This window comes from Dendrobates tinctorius, unplaced genomic scaffold (genome assembly GCF_039654945.1).
Source record: "Dendrobates tinctorius isolate UK_male_01 unplaced genomic scaffold, ASM3965494v1 ptg000160l, whole genome shotgun sequence".
Classification (NCBI taxonomy): Eukaryota; Metazoa; Chordata; class Amphibia; order Anura; family Dendrobatidae; genus Dendrobates; species Dendrobates tinctorius.
Window position 1 is genome coordinate 8,305,107 of NW_027361827.1, and position 13,486 is coordinate 8,318,592.

The following is a 13,486-nucleotide window of genomic DNA, read 5'->3' on the forward strand; positions in this document are numbered from 1 at the left end:
CCTGGCAACAGACACTGTGGAGAAGTGGGTCTTCTTTATTCCAACTGCACCTTTAACCCAATCCCACCTCTTTTGAAGTCCACTCTGTCCACATCTACTCTCCCTCCAAGTGGCCGTCACACCGACCTCTGGGCCTGGCCACTGCCTTCATTGACCAATTCTTTTCCTGGCTTCTTCACTTTCTTTCCAATGACATCTCCACTATCATCATGGGTGACTTCAATATCCCCACTGATACCCTTCAGTCAGCATCCTCCAAACTCCTGTCCCTTACTACATCCTTTGGACTTGCTCAGTGCTCGTCCTCAGCCACCCACACAGACTTCACCCACCTCTGCTTTCTACCTAACTTTACCACCTCTCCTCTCCCTCTATCCGACCTCCATCTACTCACTTTCTCATCCCTGTCCTCCTCTCCTGTCACCCATGTCCAGCAACATGCGCACCCACGCAGAAACCTCGTACACCTAGACACCCACATACACTCTGACTCTATTCTACCACTGGCATCCATATCCTCACTCCCCAACACAGACAGTGCCACTGCTTTCTACAATGCCACTCTCACATCAGCTATTGACGCAGTTGCCCCTCTCGTCATGGCAGAGTGCGACGTATCAACAGACAACCCTGGCACAATAACACCACTAAAAAGGTCCGGCAAGTATCCAGGATTGCAGAGCGGCGTTGGAAAACAAATTCGCAAGACGACTTCACTGCATTCAAACGGACAACACTCGCTTTCAAATCTGCCCTCTTGTGATGAGCGAGTATACTCGTTGCTCGGGTTTTCCCAAGCATGCTCGGGTGTCCGAGTATTTTGGAGTGCTCGGAGATTTAGTTTTCGTCGCCTCAGCTGCACGATTTGCAGCTGCTGGCCAGCCTGAATACATGTGGAGATTCCCTAACAGGCAGGCATTCCTCACATGTATTCAGCCTGTCCAGCAGCCGCAAATCATGCAGCTGCATGGACAGAAACTAAATCTCCGAGTATACTCGCTCATCACTACTGCCCTCACTCTGCTAAACAAGTCTATTTCACAACCCTCGTATCTTCCCTATCCTACAATCCCAAACAGTTATTAAAAATTTTTAACTCCCTCCTCCGCCCAACACTGCCCCCTCCAACCTCCCTCATCTCTGCTGACACACACTTCAAAAATTAGATCGACCAAACAAGGCAAGTCTTTATTGTTCATCCACCATAACCCCTTTGTATACCGGACCAATGCCCAAACCCCATAACCTCCCTATCTAACATCACTGATGGAGAGCTTAATAGTCTCCTCTCCAAATCGCACTTCACAACCTGTGCACTTGACCCCATCCCCTCCCCACCACTCTTATCCCATGCCCAAACCCCATAACCTCCCTATCTAACATCACTGAACGGGAGCTTAATAGTCTCCTCTCCAAATCGCACTTCACAACCTGTGCACTTGACCCCATCCCCTCCCCAACCTCACCACCACTCTTATCCCATCCCTAACCCACCTCTTCAACCTATCACTAACTTCTGGTACCTTCCCTTCTGCTTTCAAACATGCCACAATCACGCCTATCCTTAAAAACTCAACCCTCGACCCATCCGCCATGTCCAGCTATCACCTAATATCACTGCTCCCATTCGCTTCCAAACTCCTGGAGCAGCATGTCCACTTTGAACTTTCGTCCCACCTCTCATCTAACTTGCTCTTTGACAATCTACAATCTGGTTTCCGCCCCATCACTCCACTGAGACAGCCCTGACCAAAATTACTCACGACCTACTTAAAGCCAAAGCTAACGGACAATACTCTATACTCCTCCTTCTAGACCTGTCCTCTGCTTTCAACACAGTTGACCACTGCCTGCCTCCTACTACAGATCCTCTCCTCCTTTGGCATCAAAGACCTCGCCATATCCTGGATCTCCTCATACCTTTCAAACCACACATTCAGTGTCTACCACACTACCTCATCATCTCACCCTCTTTCTGTTGGAGTCCCCCAAGGCTCTGTTCTAGGACCCCAACTCTTCTCAATCTATACGCTTGGCCTGGGGCAACTCAAAGTCCCATGGATTCCAGTACCACCTGTATGCAGATGACACTCAGATCTACCTCTCTGGCCCAGACGTCACCTATCTGCTGTCCAGAATCCCGGAGTGTCAGACACATCCTCCTCCTTCTCCTCTCGCTTCCTTAAACACAATAGGGACAAATCTAAACTTATCTTTCCCCCCCATCTCACAGATCTTCCTTACCTATCACAACTAATGACATCACGCTTTCCCCCGTACCAGAAGTCCACTGCCTCGGAGTAACCCTCGACTCTGCCCTGCCCTTCAAACCGCACATCTAAGCTCTACCTCCTGTCGCCTCCAGCTCCAAAATATTTCCTGAATCCATCCTTTCCTCAACCCTCAATCTACTAAAATGCTTGTGCATGCCTTCATAATCTCCCACCTCGACTACTACAACATCCTTTTCTGTGGCCTTCCTGCTAACACCCTCGCACCTCTCCAGTCCATCCTTAACTCTGCTGCCCAACTAATTCATCTCTCCTCACTACTCCTCTGCTTCTCCCCTCTGAAAATCTTTTCACTGGCTCCCATTCCCTCAGCGTATCCAGTTCAACTTACTAATACTGACCTACAAGGCCATCTATAACCTGTCTCCTCCATATGTCTCTGAACTAATCTCCCAATATCTTCCCTCACGTAATCTCCGGTCCTCCTAAGACCTCCTTCTCTTCACCACACTTATTCGCTCCTCACCCAACCACCTCCAAGATTTCTCCCAAATATCCCCCATCCTCTGGAATTCTTTGCCCCAACACATCCGACTACCACATTTGGATCCTTCAGATGGAACCTGAAAAAAACACCTCTTCAGGAAAGCTTACAGCCTGCAAAGACCCCGCTGCATCCTCACCACTACCAGAGCTACCGCCTCAACCTACATCGGAGCTGCTGCAACCCCCTAACTTACTGTCTCCTTCCCCACCATCCTGTAGAATGTAAGCCTGAAAGGGCAGGGTCCTCTCCCCTGTATCAGTCTGTCATTGTTCGTTTGTTTACTGTAAGTGATATCTGTAATTTGTATGTAACCCCTTCCCATGTACAGTACCATGGAATCAATGGTACCATATAAATAAACACCACCAATTTTATAACAACTATTTCACCTGCTGTGTGTACATATATTAAGTATTAGTGTACATTAATCCATTTTTTATTGTCTTAAAAGGAATAAGATTAAGCTCAGCAGACTATGGACTTTTTGGATCCTGAAAGAAAACGGAGAATTAAAAGTATGGAGTCAAATTTTAATTCTGGAGATAAATAGAAAACCTTAGGTTACAGAAACACAAGGTTTATGCAACCAGAGAGTAGATAATTGACGAAAATGAATAGGAATATGAATTTTCCAAGATTTTTTTTTTTTAAATTTGGCCCTAGGAAATGTTAAAATAACCATTACTTAGTGCTTGAATCCCTTGTCACTTACGTGGCACCCTCAAATACCAAGAGTGAGGATATGCCATCTGTCATTTGACTTCTGCAGCCAATTACCAGTCTCGGCAGTCACGTGGCATACATTTTCTTATTCGGGAAGCAATTTTCTAAAATCCATCACAGAGAACTCTTATTAGAAAACATCAGCTTATTGCAAATAGTCGAGGTAGTCCATTTAATGAAAAGGAAGTCGATTAGTGTACTTGATTACTTTTCAATTGCCAATTGAAATATTTGGCTTTGACATTGTAGGGTTGAAGACTTTATGAGAATATATACTTTGTGTCATTGCCGATCCCTACTACAGAGCCACTAATAACGAACAGACCAAACACCTAGACAAAAGAAAGATTTGACCATATATAGACTTTTTAATATCACTATTACATTTCTGAACAAAACCAACGACAATCTATTACACTGAGACAATGATCAGATGTGGGGATTTCCTCCGGAATGGAATGTCAATCCTAAGTACAAAGGAGAAGTGGGAGCAATTACATACAATGATTGATATCAACTTCATAAAGGTTTGGTCCCAAAAAAGGAGGAAAAAGTAACATTTAACCAATGTTTGCAAACATAGCTTCTCTGAGATTAAAATATTGGAAGTGTCATTGTTTTGCTGTGATTTCTGTTCAGTGCACCAGTGGCGCTTGCTTGAGTGATATCAGGACTGAGCGCATACGCGAAACATCTTTTGCTTGCTTGCTAGACTTGGGGTTAAAGTCACAAAGACGAGCCACCCTCTCCCATTCTGTTCCTGGGGATGTTTCTTCAGCGTCGCTTACAAAGGCTTCTTCGGCAGCCCTGAAAACCAGCAAATTCACCAATTAGAACGAGATCTGTGACAAAGTATTCATTTCCCCTCTGGTTACAGAGATTCAATTACACAGTTTCCCATTTCTTTAACTGTATCAAACCCAAATGTATTCAAAATGGTTTCAAGATAGGAGACTTGATCTTTACATACTACAGTCTGAGTTTACATCATATCATCAAGTATACACATGAGGAAACTAAAAGTAGGAGAAAAATAACAAGGAGTAATATACACTGCTCAAAAAACAAAGGGAACACTCAAATAACACATCCTAGATCTGAAGTGAATGAAATATTCTCATTGAATACTTTGCTCTGTACAAAGTTGAATGTGCTGACCACAAAAATCACACAAAAATCAATGGAAATCAAATTTATTAACTAGTGGAGGCCTGGATTTGGAGTCACACACAAAATTAAAGTGGAATGTAATGTCCTTAAAACAAGTTAAAATGAGGCTCAGTATTGTGTGTGGCCTCCACGTGCCTGTATGACCTCCCTACTGTACAACGCCTGGGCATGCTCCTGATGAGGCGGCGGATGGTCTCCTGAGGGATCTACTCCCAGACCTGGACTAAAGCATCCGCCAACTCCTGGACAGTCTGTGGTGCAATGTGACATTGGGTGGATGGAGCGAGACATGATGTCCCAGATGTGCTCATTCGGATTCAGGTCTGGGGAACGGGCGGGCCAGTCCATAGCTTCAATGTCTTCATCTTGCAGGAACTGTTGACACACTCCAGCCACATGAGGCCTGGCATTGTCCTGCATTAGGAGGAACCCAGGGCTAACCACACTAGCATATGGTCTCACAAGGGGTCTGAGGATCTCATCTCGGTACCTATTGGCAGTTAGGCTACCTCTGGCAAGCACATGGAGGGCTGTGTAGCCCTCCAAAGAAATGCCACCCCACACGATTACTGACCCACTGCCAAACCGTTCATGCTGAAGGATGTTGCAGGCAGCAGATCGCTCTCCACGGCGTCTCCAGACTCTGTCACGTCTGTCACATGTGCTCAGTGTGAACCTGCTTTCATCTGTGAAGAGCACAGGGCGCCAGTGGCGAATTTGCCAATCTTGGTGTTCTGTGGCAAATGCCAAGCATCCTGCATGGTGTTGGACTGTAAGCACAACCCCCGTCTCTGGATGTTGGGCCCTCAGACCATCCTCATGTAGTCGTTTTCTAACCGTTTATGCAGACACATGCACATTTGTGGCCTGCTGGAGGTAATTTTGCAGGGCTCTGGCAGTGCTCCTCCTGTTCCTCCTTGCACAAAGGTGGAGGTAGAGGTCCTGCTGCTGGGTTGTTGCCCTCCTACGGCCCCCTCCACATCTCCTGATGTACTGGCCTGTCTTCTAGTAGCGCCTCCAGCCTCTGGACACTATGCTGACAGACACAGCAAACCTTCTTGCCACAGCTCGCATTGATGTGCCATCCTGGATGAGCTGCACTACCTCATCCACTTGTGTGGGTTGTAGAGTCCGTCTCATGCTACCACGAGTGTGAAAGCACAACCAACATTCAAAAGTGACCAAAACATCAGCCAGAAAGCATTGGTACTGAGATGTGGTCTGTGGTCCCCACCTGCAGAACCACTCCTTTATTGAGGGTGTCTTGATAATTGCCAATAATTTCCATCTGTTGTCTATTCCATTTGCACAACAGCATGTGAAATTGATTGTCAATCAGTGTTGCTTCCTAAGTGGACAGTTTGATTTCACAGAAGTTTGATTTACTTGGAGTTATATTCTGTTGTTTAAGTGTTCCCTTTAATTTTTTGAGCAGTGTACAAGGTAGTAATAATTGATACAAATTCAAGCTCAGATTAAGTGGAATCTGTCACTCCAAGGACTAAATTTAAACCAACACACATACTTAAATTGTGGACTTAACATAATATATAATATAAATATATGTGCTATTATATGTATCTCCAAAAACAAAGTCTAGTTTTCTTTACCTTCCTTGTGCACAAAATGAGCTTAATTTTCAAATAAGGGTGCCCAGTCCTGCCCCAGCAGTCTCCTCGCTTGCTTGTAGATTGACTTGCTTGCCCAGAGTGTGCACCGCCTGAACTAAAGACTTTACCATTGCGCACGCAAACACCAACACACCAGGAGCCAAGCAGCACAAGTCATTTTTCTTCCCTCCCGTCTGCTGCGCCCTCATTGCTTCCGGCACTGACTGCTGCAGCCGGGCACACCGTGTCAGTCCAGGAACCGAGTGGGCACAACAGGAAGGGTCTGCTGTACCCACTCAGCTCCTACAGCAGTGTTAGTGTGCAGACATGGGTCAAGTCTACAGTTCACGCAGTGGTCGCTGTGTGCAAGGGAACGTTGGGTGGTGGAAAGCGATGGCAACTCATGGACAGAATGGTGCAATGGACACTGTCATGCAAAAGGTGGACAAGACGCCCTTAGTTTGGAAAATGAATCAAGATCATTTCTTGCATAAGTCAGAGGAACCTAAAATTATAAACATGACTTTTATAACATATTGACACACGGATTAGTTAAAACTGACTTTTGGGTGGGTGGGGGAAGAGAGGCTCCCTTTAAATGAAATATGGCTATTTTAGAACGGTCTGCTGTATGGACATCAGTCCTTGCCGTTACTGCCTCACTCAAAAGGTAATCCCTGCTTTACAGATACTTGGTAACAAGGTAAAGCATTTTTTCAGCAGCACATAAAACACTTAACATGACAATACAACGAAAGCTACGGAGAAGCAGCCATAACATACAATGCTTGGAAACCCAAGTAATGAGCCAGACTACGCCATTACACCTATATACACATATCAAGACAATATGGACTACTTTCAGCGCCCAGACCATTTATGGCTCTCTCTAGACAGAGCAGAAAAATCTAATACTATAGGGTAAAGGGAATCAAGTTCTGATCTGAATGCCTTGCTAAAGAATGCCACTAATGTCCCATGGAGACTAAACGATGGTTGATAGTATCTCCATACATCTTCTACAGTAACAGCCAACCCACTGGAGAGGAGAACACAAATGCAACATGTAGAGAAAGCAGGAAAGAAGGGAAAAACTAAGAGGGAACCACAATGAGGATGAGCTTCCATGGCAGGGTGAACATACGTTGGGTATACACCACTGCAGACAGAGCACTACGACACTAGCACTAACCATGGGACGGACATGTTAAAGGGGGCAGCGAGAAGATTTTTACTTAACTGTTCTAGGCTGTAGCAAGGATGGTTTATGTTTGTGCTTATAGGTGAAGAGAAGAAATAAAAACAAGAACAAAGTTTAAGTCAGATATAGAAGATGAAAATGAACGCAATGTTGCTGACAAGCAGGACATGCACCACGACACAGCCGGCAAATTCACTTCATCTTCAATGGCAATTAGAAAATGTACACTAGTAATCATAGTCAAGATCTAGGGGAGAACTAAATAGGCGGCTGTTGATGAGAGCGCATGTATCTGCAGTAGAGCACAATTAGTGTATGATGCAGCTGAACACCCACACACAACAGAAGAATACATGGGGGACGCAGCCATTGTGTGCAGCCGGGAGCAAAGCTCACTTCTATCGGAAAGGGGATTGTGGAGGCTGTAGAAAATCTCCTGTGTGCACTAGATACGGTGACAAGGCAGGGTTACACAGCGCGCCCACGAACATCTTATGGGTGCAATTTTGTAGATCATTGAAACCATGGTATTGATCATCAAGAGGACTAAGAAATACACAAAAATATGACAAACATGTCCAATCTTAAACGTGGAAATTGGAAAATATGAGCAAATGTTGCAAAAATAAAAACGACATGGCTAAGTGCACACTGCATCCATGCATGTAGAGATTGGTATATTTTGGGAAATGATACCGGTAGGTATACCATTTATTCACTGGATACTATACCCCTGGGCCGGTCCCCAAGCACCTGTTCAGGGCCTCCGGGGGACTAAAAGAAAAAAAAAAAAAATATTCATAGGCAGCCATCTAGTAGACCTGTGCTTAGGTGTAACCAGATTTAATAGGCATCAGGAAACTCCCTGGTACCAACATTGCCAAGGGACCTCCCAGTTGAGGAAGGAAGGAATTTGCTTAACTAGCTAATGTCTTTCAGCCATTGGCTTGGGACATTTTCAGAAGCATACGCTCACCCTTTTAAGAAGCAGGAAGAGCGCATGCCCCAAGCATTCGCTCAGGCCCTGGGTGGAGACAGACAACGGGGACTGGAGAAGCGTGGCAAGGCGGGTGAACATGCTGGCGCTATTCTAACAAATGCGATTTGCATGCATGCATTCACTTGCTCGGCCTCTCTCAGTGCAAGTTTATTGAGCTAGGCCAGAAACAGTCTAGTTGGCATGTGGCTGAAAATATACAAATCGAATACTTGCAGTCACATGACTGCTCGCCACCTGAGTGACTTCAGACTTGTAGCACCACGCCAGAAAACACCTTTAACCCCTTAATGACCACCAATACACCTTTCAACGGTGTCAGTTAAGGGTACCAATTCCTCAATGCCGCTTTTTAACACCGTTGATAAATAAGTGTATAGAGCCACCCAGTGTCGGAAATTCTTCTGGGTCTTGGCTACTGGGGGTAGCCGAGACCCCGGAGAACATGATTTGGGTCCGTTTTTACCGACCCCAGTGTTGCGATCACCATTATTCATGGAATAACGGCAACCAAAAAGAAAAAATAGAACTACCCTTACCGGTAGTTGGGTTTCTAAGACCCTCCACGACAGCACATAGGAGGTTGCCTCCCCATCCTGATTAGGGACAGGAAACAAGAGGTTAAATAGTCCTCCCCTTCCTCTAATCCCCAGTGTTTTCCAAGGACCACATAGAGTGAATACTTGAAATATTATTTATTCACATAAGTCACATGAACAAAATTTTGTTAGGGGGGGGAAATTACCCGTGCTGTCGTGGAGGGTCTTAGAAACCCAACAACCGGTAAGTGTAGTTCTATTTTCTCTAATCCCCTCCACGACAGGCTATAGGTATACCAAAGAATAATGGTTTAGGGAGGGACCACGGCTTGCAGAACTTTCCTGCCAAAGGCTAGATCTCGTACTGACATAAGATCTAATCTATAATGCCTAGTGAAGGTATGGACTGAAGACCAGGTCGCAGCCTTGCAGATCTGCTCAATGGATACATTAGCTTTTTCTGCCCAGGATACGGAGACAGCTCTAGTGGAGTGGGCTTTCAGGGATACCGGAGGAGGTAGATCCTGGTTTTTATAAGCGGCTGTGATTGCTTTTTTGATCCATTTAGCTAGGGAGCTTTTGGATGTTTTCTTCCCCTTGTTCGGACCGCCATATTGAACAAAGAGATTCTGATCTTTCCTCCAGAGTTTTGTCTCTTCCAAATAGATCAGGACTGCTCGCCGGACGTCCAGTGAATGGAATCCCATTTCCCTCTCATCCCTCGGGTTGTCAAAGGAGGGCAGTATTATTTCCTGGGATCTGTGGAAATCCGAAGACACTTTTGGCACAAAGGAAGGGTCTAGCTGGAAAATTATTCTATCGTCCAGAATTCTTAGATAGGGCTCTCTGATGGACAGAGCCTGAATTTCACCCACTCTTCTTGCCATTGTAAGGGCTACGAGTAGTGCTGTTTTCCAGGATAGTTTATCTATCTGGGCCTGGTCGATAGGTTCAAATGGAGGGTTCGTTAGACCCTTTAGTCCTATATTCAGGTCCCATGCTGGGACCATGTTGGATTTATTTGGACGGATTCTGGAAGCTGCTGACATAAACCTCTTGATCCATCGATGCTCTGCTAGGTTTTGATCGAAGAAAGAACTTAGGGCTGATACTTGGACCCTCAAGGTGCTTGGATTCAGACCCTTGGATAAGCCGTCTTGTAGAAGTCTAGGATCTTTGTCAAGTTGGGGTGGAAGGGATCTATGGGAGTGGATCCGTACCATGCTGAAAAAGTCTTCCATATTTTGGAACATATGGCATTTGTGATTGGTTTCCTACTTTTTTGTAAGGTACATATCACTGCATCCGAGAGGCCTCTGGCTTTCAGGATTTTGGTTTCAGAAGCCAGGCTGCCAAGCTTAAGCTGTGGGGAGCCGGGTGAAGGATGGGACCTTGATGTAGAAGGTCGTGGTTCATGGGCAGGATCAGGGGGCCCTCTGAGTTCATCAGATTTAGGGCTCCGAACCAGCTCCTTTTTGGCCAGAGAGGGGCGATCAGGATAGTGTTGACCCCGTCTGTTCTGACCTTTTGCAGAGTTTTCGGTATTAGGGGAATTGGTGGAAAGGCGTATGCCAGTCCGAAGTTCCACAGGTGAGCGAAGGCGTAAACCCTTGAGTGTTTCTCATTTGGACCTATGGAAAAGTAATACTTTGTTTTGGCATTCTCCCGGTTTGCAAATAGGTCTACCTCTGGGAGACCCCATTTTTGGGTTAAGGTATGGAATACTCTGACGTTGAGGCTCCATCCCCATGGATCTAAGTCTGTCCTGCTTAGAAGTCTGCCTTGATGTTGTCGGATCCTTTTAGGTGGAGAGCTGAAAGGGACTGGAGATCGTTTTCTTCTGCCCAGTCGAATATCCGCGCTGAAACGTTTTGCAGACTTCAGTATTTTGTGCTGCCCTGATGACGTACATGGGCCACGGTAGTCATATTGTCGGAGTAAATCCGGACATGGGTTCCCTGGACTGATGTTTCTGCTGCCTTTAGGGCTTCTTCTACCGCTCTCAGTTCTCTGTAGTTGGAAGATTGTTTTCCCATGTCTCTGGGCCAGAGTCCCTGGAAGACTCCCTGAGGAGATACTGCTCCCCAGCCACGTTTGCTGGCATCTGTTGTGATCGACATCATGGGATATTGTATCCAGGTTGTCCCTTTTGTTAGGTTTCCCTGGTTGAGCCACCAGTTGAGAGACAGCTTTACGTGCTGGGGTAGGGAGATTCTCGTATTGAGGGTCTCCGGGTCTTTGTTCCAGCGGGATAGGATATATCTCTGGAGTATCCTTGAGTGGGACTGGGCCCAGGGGACCGCTTGGATGCAAGAAGTCATTGATCCCAATGTTGACATGGCAAACCTTATGGTCACTGTTTTCACTTTTTAGAGTCCGAACTTTTGATATCACGCCTACCTGCTTGGTGGACGGAAGAAAGGATATTTGGTTGTGGGAATCTAGGAGGATCCCTAGAAAGACCTTCCTGGTTGAGGGATTCAGGTCTGATTTTTCCATGTTTACATCCATCCCAGGGATGCCAGGGTCTGCAGGACTGTTTGTAGGTGTTGCCTTAGAATGGTGTTGGAGGGAGCCAAGACCTTGAGGTCGTCTAAGTAAGGGATGACACATATATCCCTCCCTCTGAGGAATGCTACCACTTCTGCCATTATCTTTGTAAATGTTCGGGGTGCCGAAGATATTCCAAAGAGTAGAACTTTGAAGTGATGTACTTCTGTGTCTAGAGTGACTGCGAACTTTAGATATTGCCAATGGGATGGATGGGAACATGGTAATAGGCCTCTTGGAGATCTATGGTGGCCATGGCAAAGTCTCATCCAATTAGTGGTATCGTGGTCTTTATCGATTCCATCTTGAAGCGTTGGTACCGGACATGTTGGTTTAGCTTCTTCAGGTTGATGATGACCCGGTATTTCCCACTCTGCTTTTTTTTTTTTTTTACTAAGAACAGCCGGGAGTAGTGGCCCTGACCCTGTTCCAGTTCTGGGACTGGAGAGATTACGGCTGATGATAGCATCTTTTGGAGTTCGGGGTGTAGAACTTTTTAAAGTCTTGCTGAAGGAAGATGTGTAACTTCCAAGTTTCGCGGGGGGCTGGAGGAGAATTCTATTTTTTCTCCCCAACTGAGTCCAGGATTCTTTGATTCGTTATCTCCTGCCAGCTCGGGAAGTAGTCTGCGATTCTGCCCCCTACGTGCTTGGCGTCATTTTTTAATCGGTCTGAACGGGAGTCGTGAAAAATATGCCTGCCTCTTCCGCCTTTTGGGTAGCTCCATTGTCCCATTCCCTTTACCCCTGTTCTGCGGGGTTTGAGGCTGGGGTGGATAATAGGGTTTTTTCTTGGGTGGTTTCGGCTCGGGAAGGTTTTTCTTCTTGTCGGTCACCTTCTCTAATAATTCGTCCAATGCTGGGCCAAATACATTTTTAGCCATAGGGCCCTTCGGGTGGTGTTGGAAAGCACGGACGTTCTTGCCGCAATAAGGACCGATTCTGCCGAGGAGTCTGCCAAAAAGGCGGCTGCCTTTTGTAGAAGTGGTAGAGAAGCTAGGAGATCTTCCCTCGGAGTTCCTCTTTTTATATGGTCTCCTAGCTGCTGAAGCCAGAGGTATAGGGTCCTGATTACACAGGCCGATGCCACGTTTGCTTTTAAGGAAGTTGCTGAGGATTCCCAGGACTTCCTCAGTAGACTATCCATCCTCCAGTCCAGCGGGTCTTTAAGCTGCGAGGAGTCCTCGAAGGGTAGCGTAGTCTTTTTAGCTACTCTGGCTACCTGGATATCTACTTTTGGAATCTCAGTCCAAGGTTTCGCGGCTTCTTCGTCCAGGGGAAAAAAAAAAAAAAAAAAAAAAAAAAAAAAAAAAAAAAAAAATCGATCCCTCATTTCGCCCGGGATACTTAGTTTCTTTTCCGGGTGTTCCCATTCTTCCAGGATTAGACTCTGGATATTATCATGGATAGGGAAAACCATTTTCTTCCTGGATTTGAGGCCGCCAAATTGGTCATCCTGCACTGAGCGGGGAGGTCTATGTTCTTCTACTCCCATTGTGTTCCTGACTGCTGAGAGTAGTTCCTCCATATCACCTGAGGAAAAGAACCATTTCTTATCCTCTGATTGGGCTGGGGTTAATTCACCCTCTTCCCTCCCGTTCGCTGAAACTGATGACTCGGGTTCTGAATCTGATATCCTAAGGGGCGTATTTCCGCTTCCTTGAGGTTGAGGGCCCCCCCGAATGACTGGGAGAAGGTAGTCAGGGACAACTGGATTTCCTGTCGCATCATCCCTCTTACTTCCTCTATCAGGGATGGTTGTTCCTCCCGTACGATTTTTGCCGTGCATTGCTGGCACAATGTCTTTTTATAATCGGAGGAGAGTTTTATTTCCTACAGATGGCGCATTTTAGGCTTGTAGGTTTTTCTTCCGTTTTTTGGTGTAGGATCCTTGTCTCCCTGAAAGAGAGAAAAGGAGG

At 46.0% G+C, this 13,486-nt stretch overlaps 1 protein-coding gene across 3 annotated transcripts in view; it reads right to left on the reverse strand.

The window, feature by feature from the left end:
• Positions 1-3,844: 3,844 nt before the first annotated feature.
• CLTA (clathrin light chain A) overlaps positions 3,845-13,486 on the reverse strand; it is a 30,117-nt gene continuing 20,475 nt past the window's right edge. For 2 of the 3 annotated variants that reach the window (XM_073549649.1, XM_073549650.1), the window contains one exon: positions 3,845-4,308. In XM_073549649.1, coding sequence (XP_073405750.1) covers positions 4,137-4,308 — 172 coding nt within the window. In that variant the 3' untranslated portion in view covers positions 3,845-4,136. Of the gene's footprint in view, positions 4,309-7,521; positions 7,558-13,486 lie in introns of all 3 variants that reach the window. The other variant, XM_073549648.1, reaches the window with a different exon arrangement.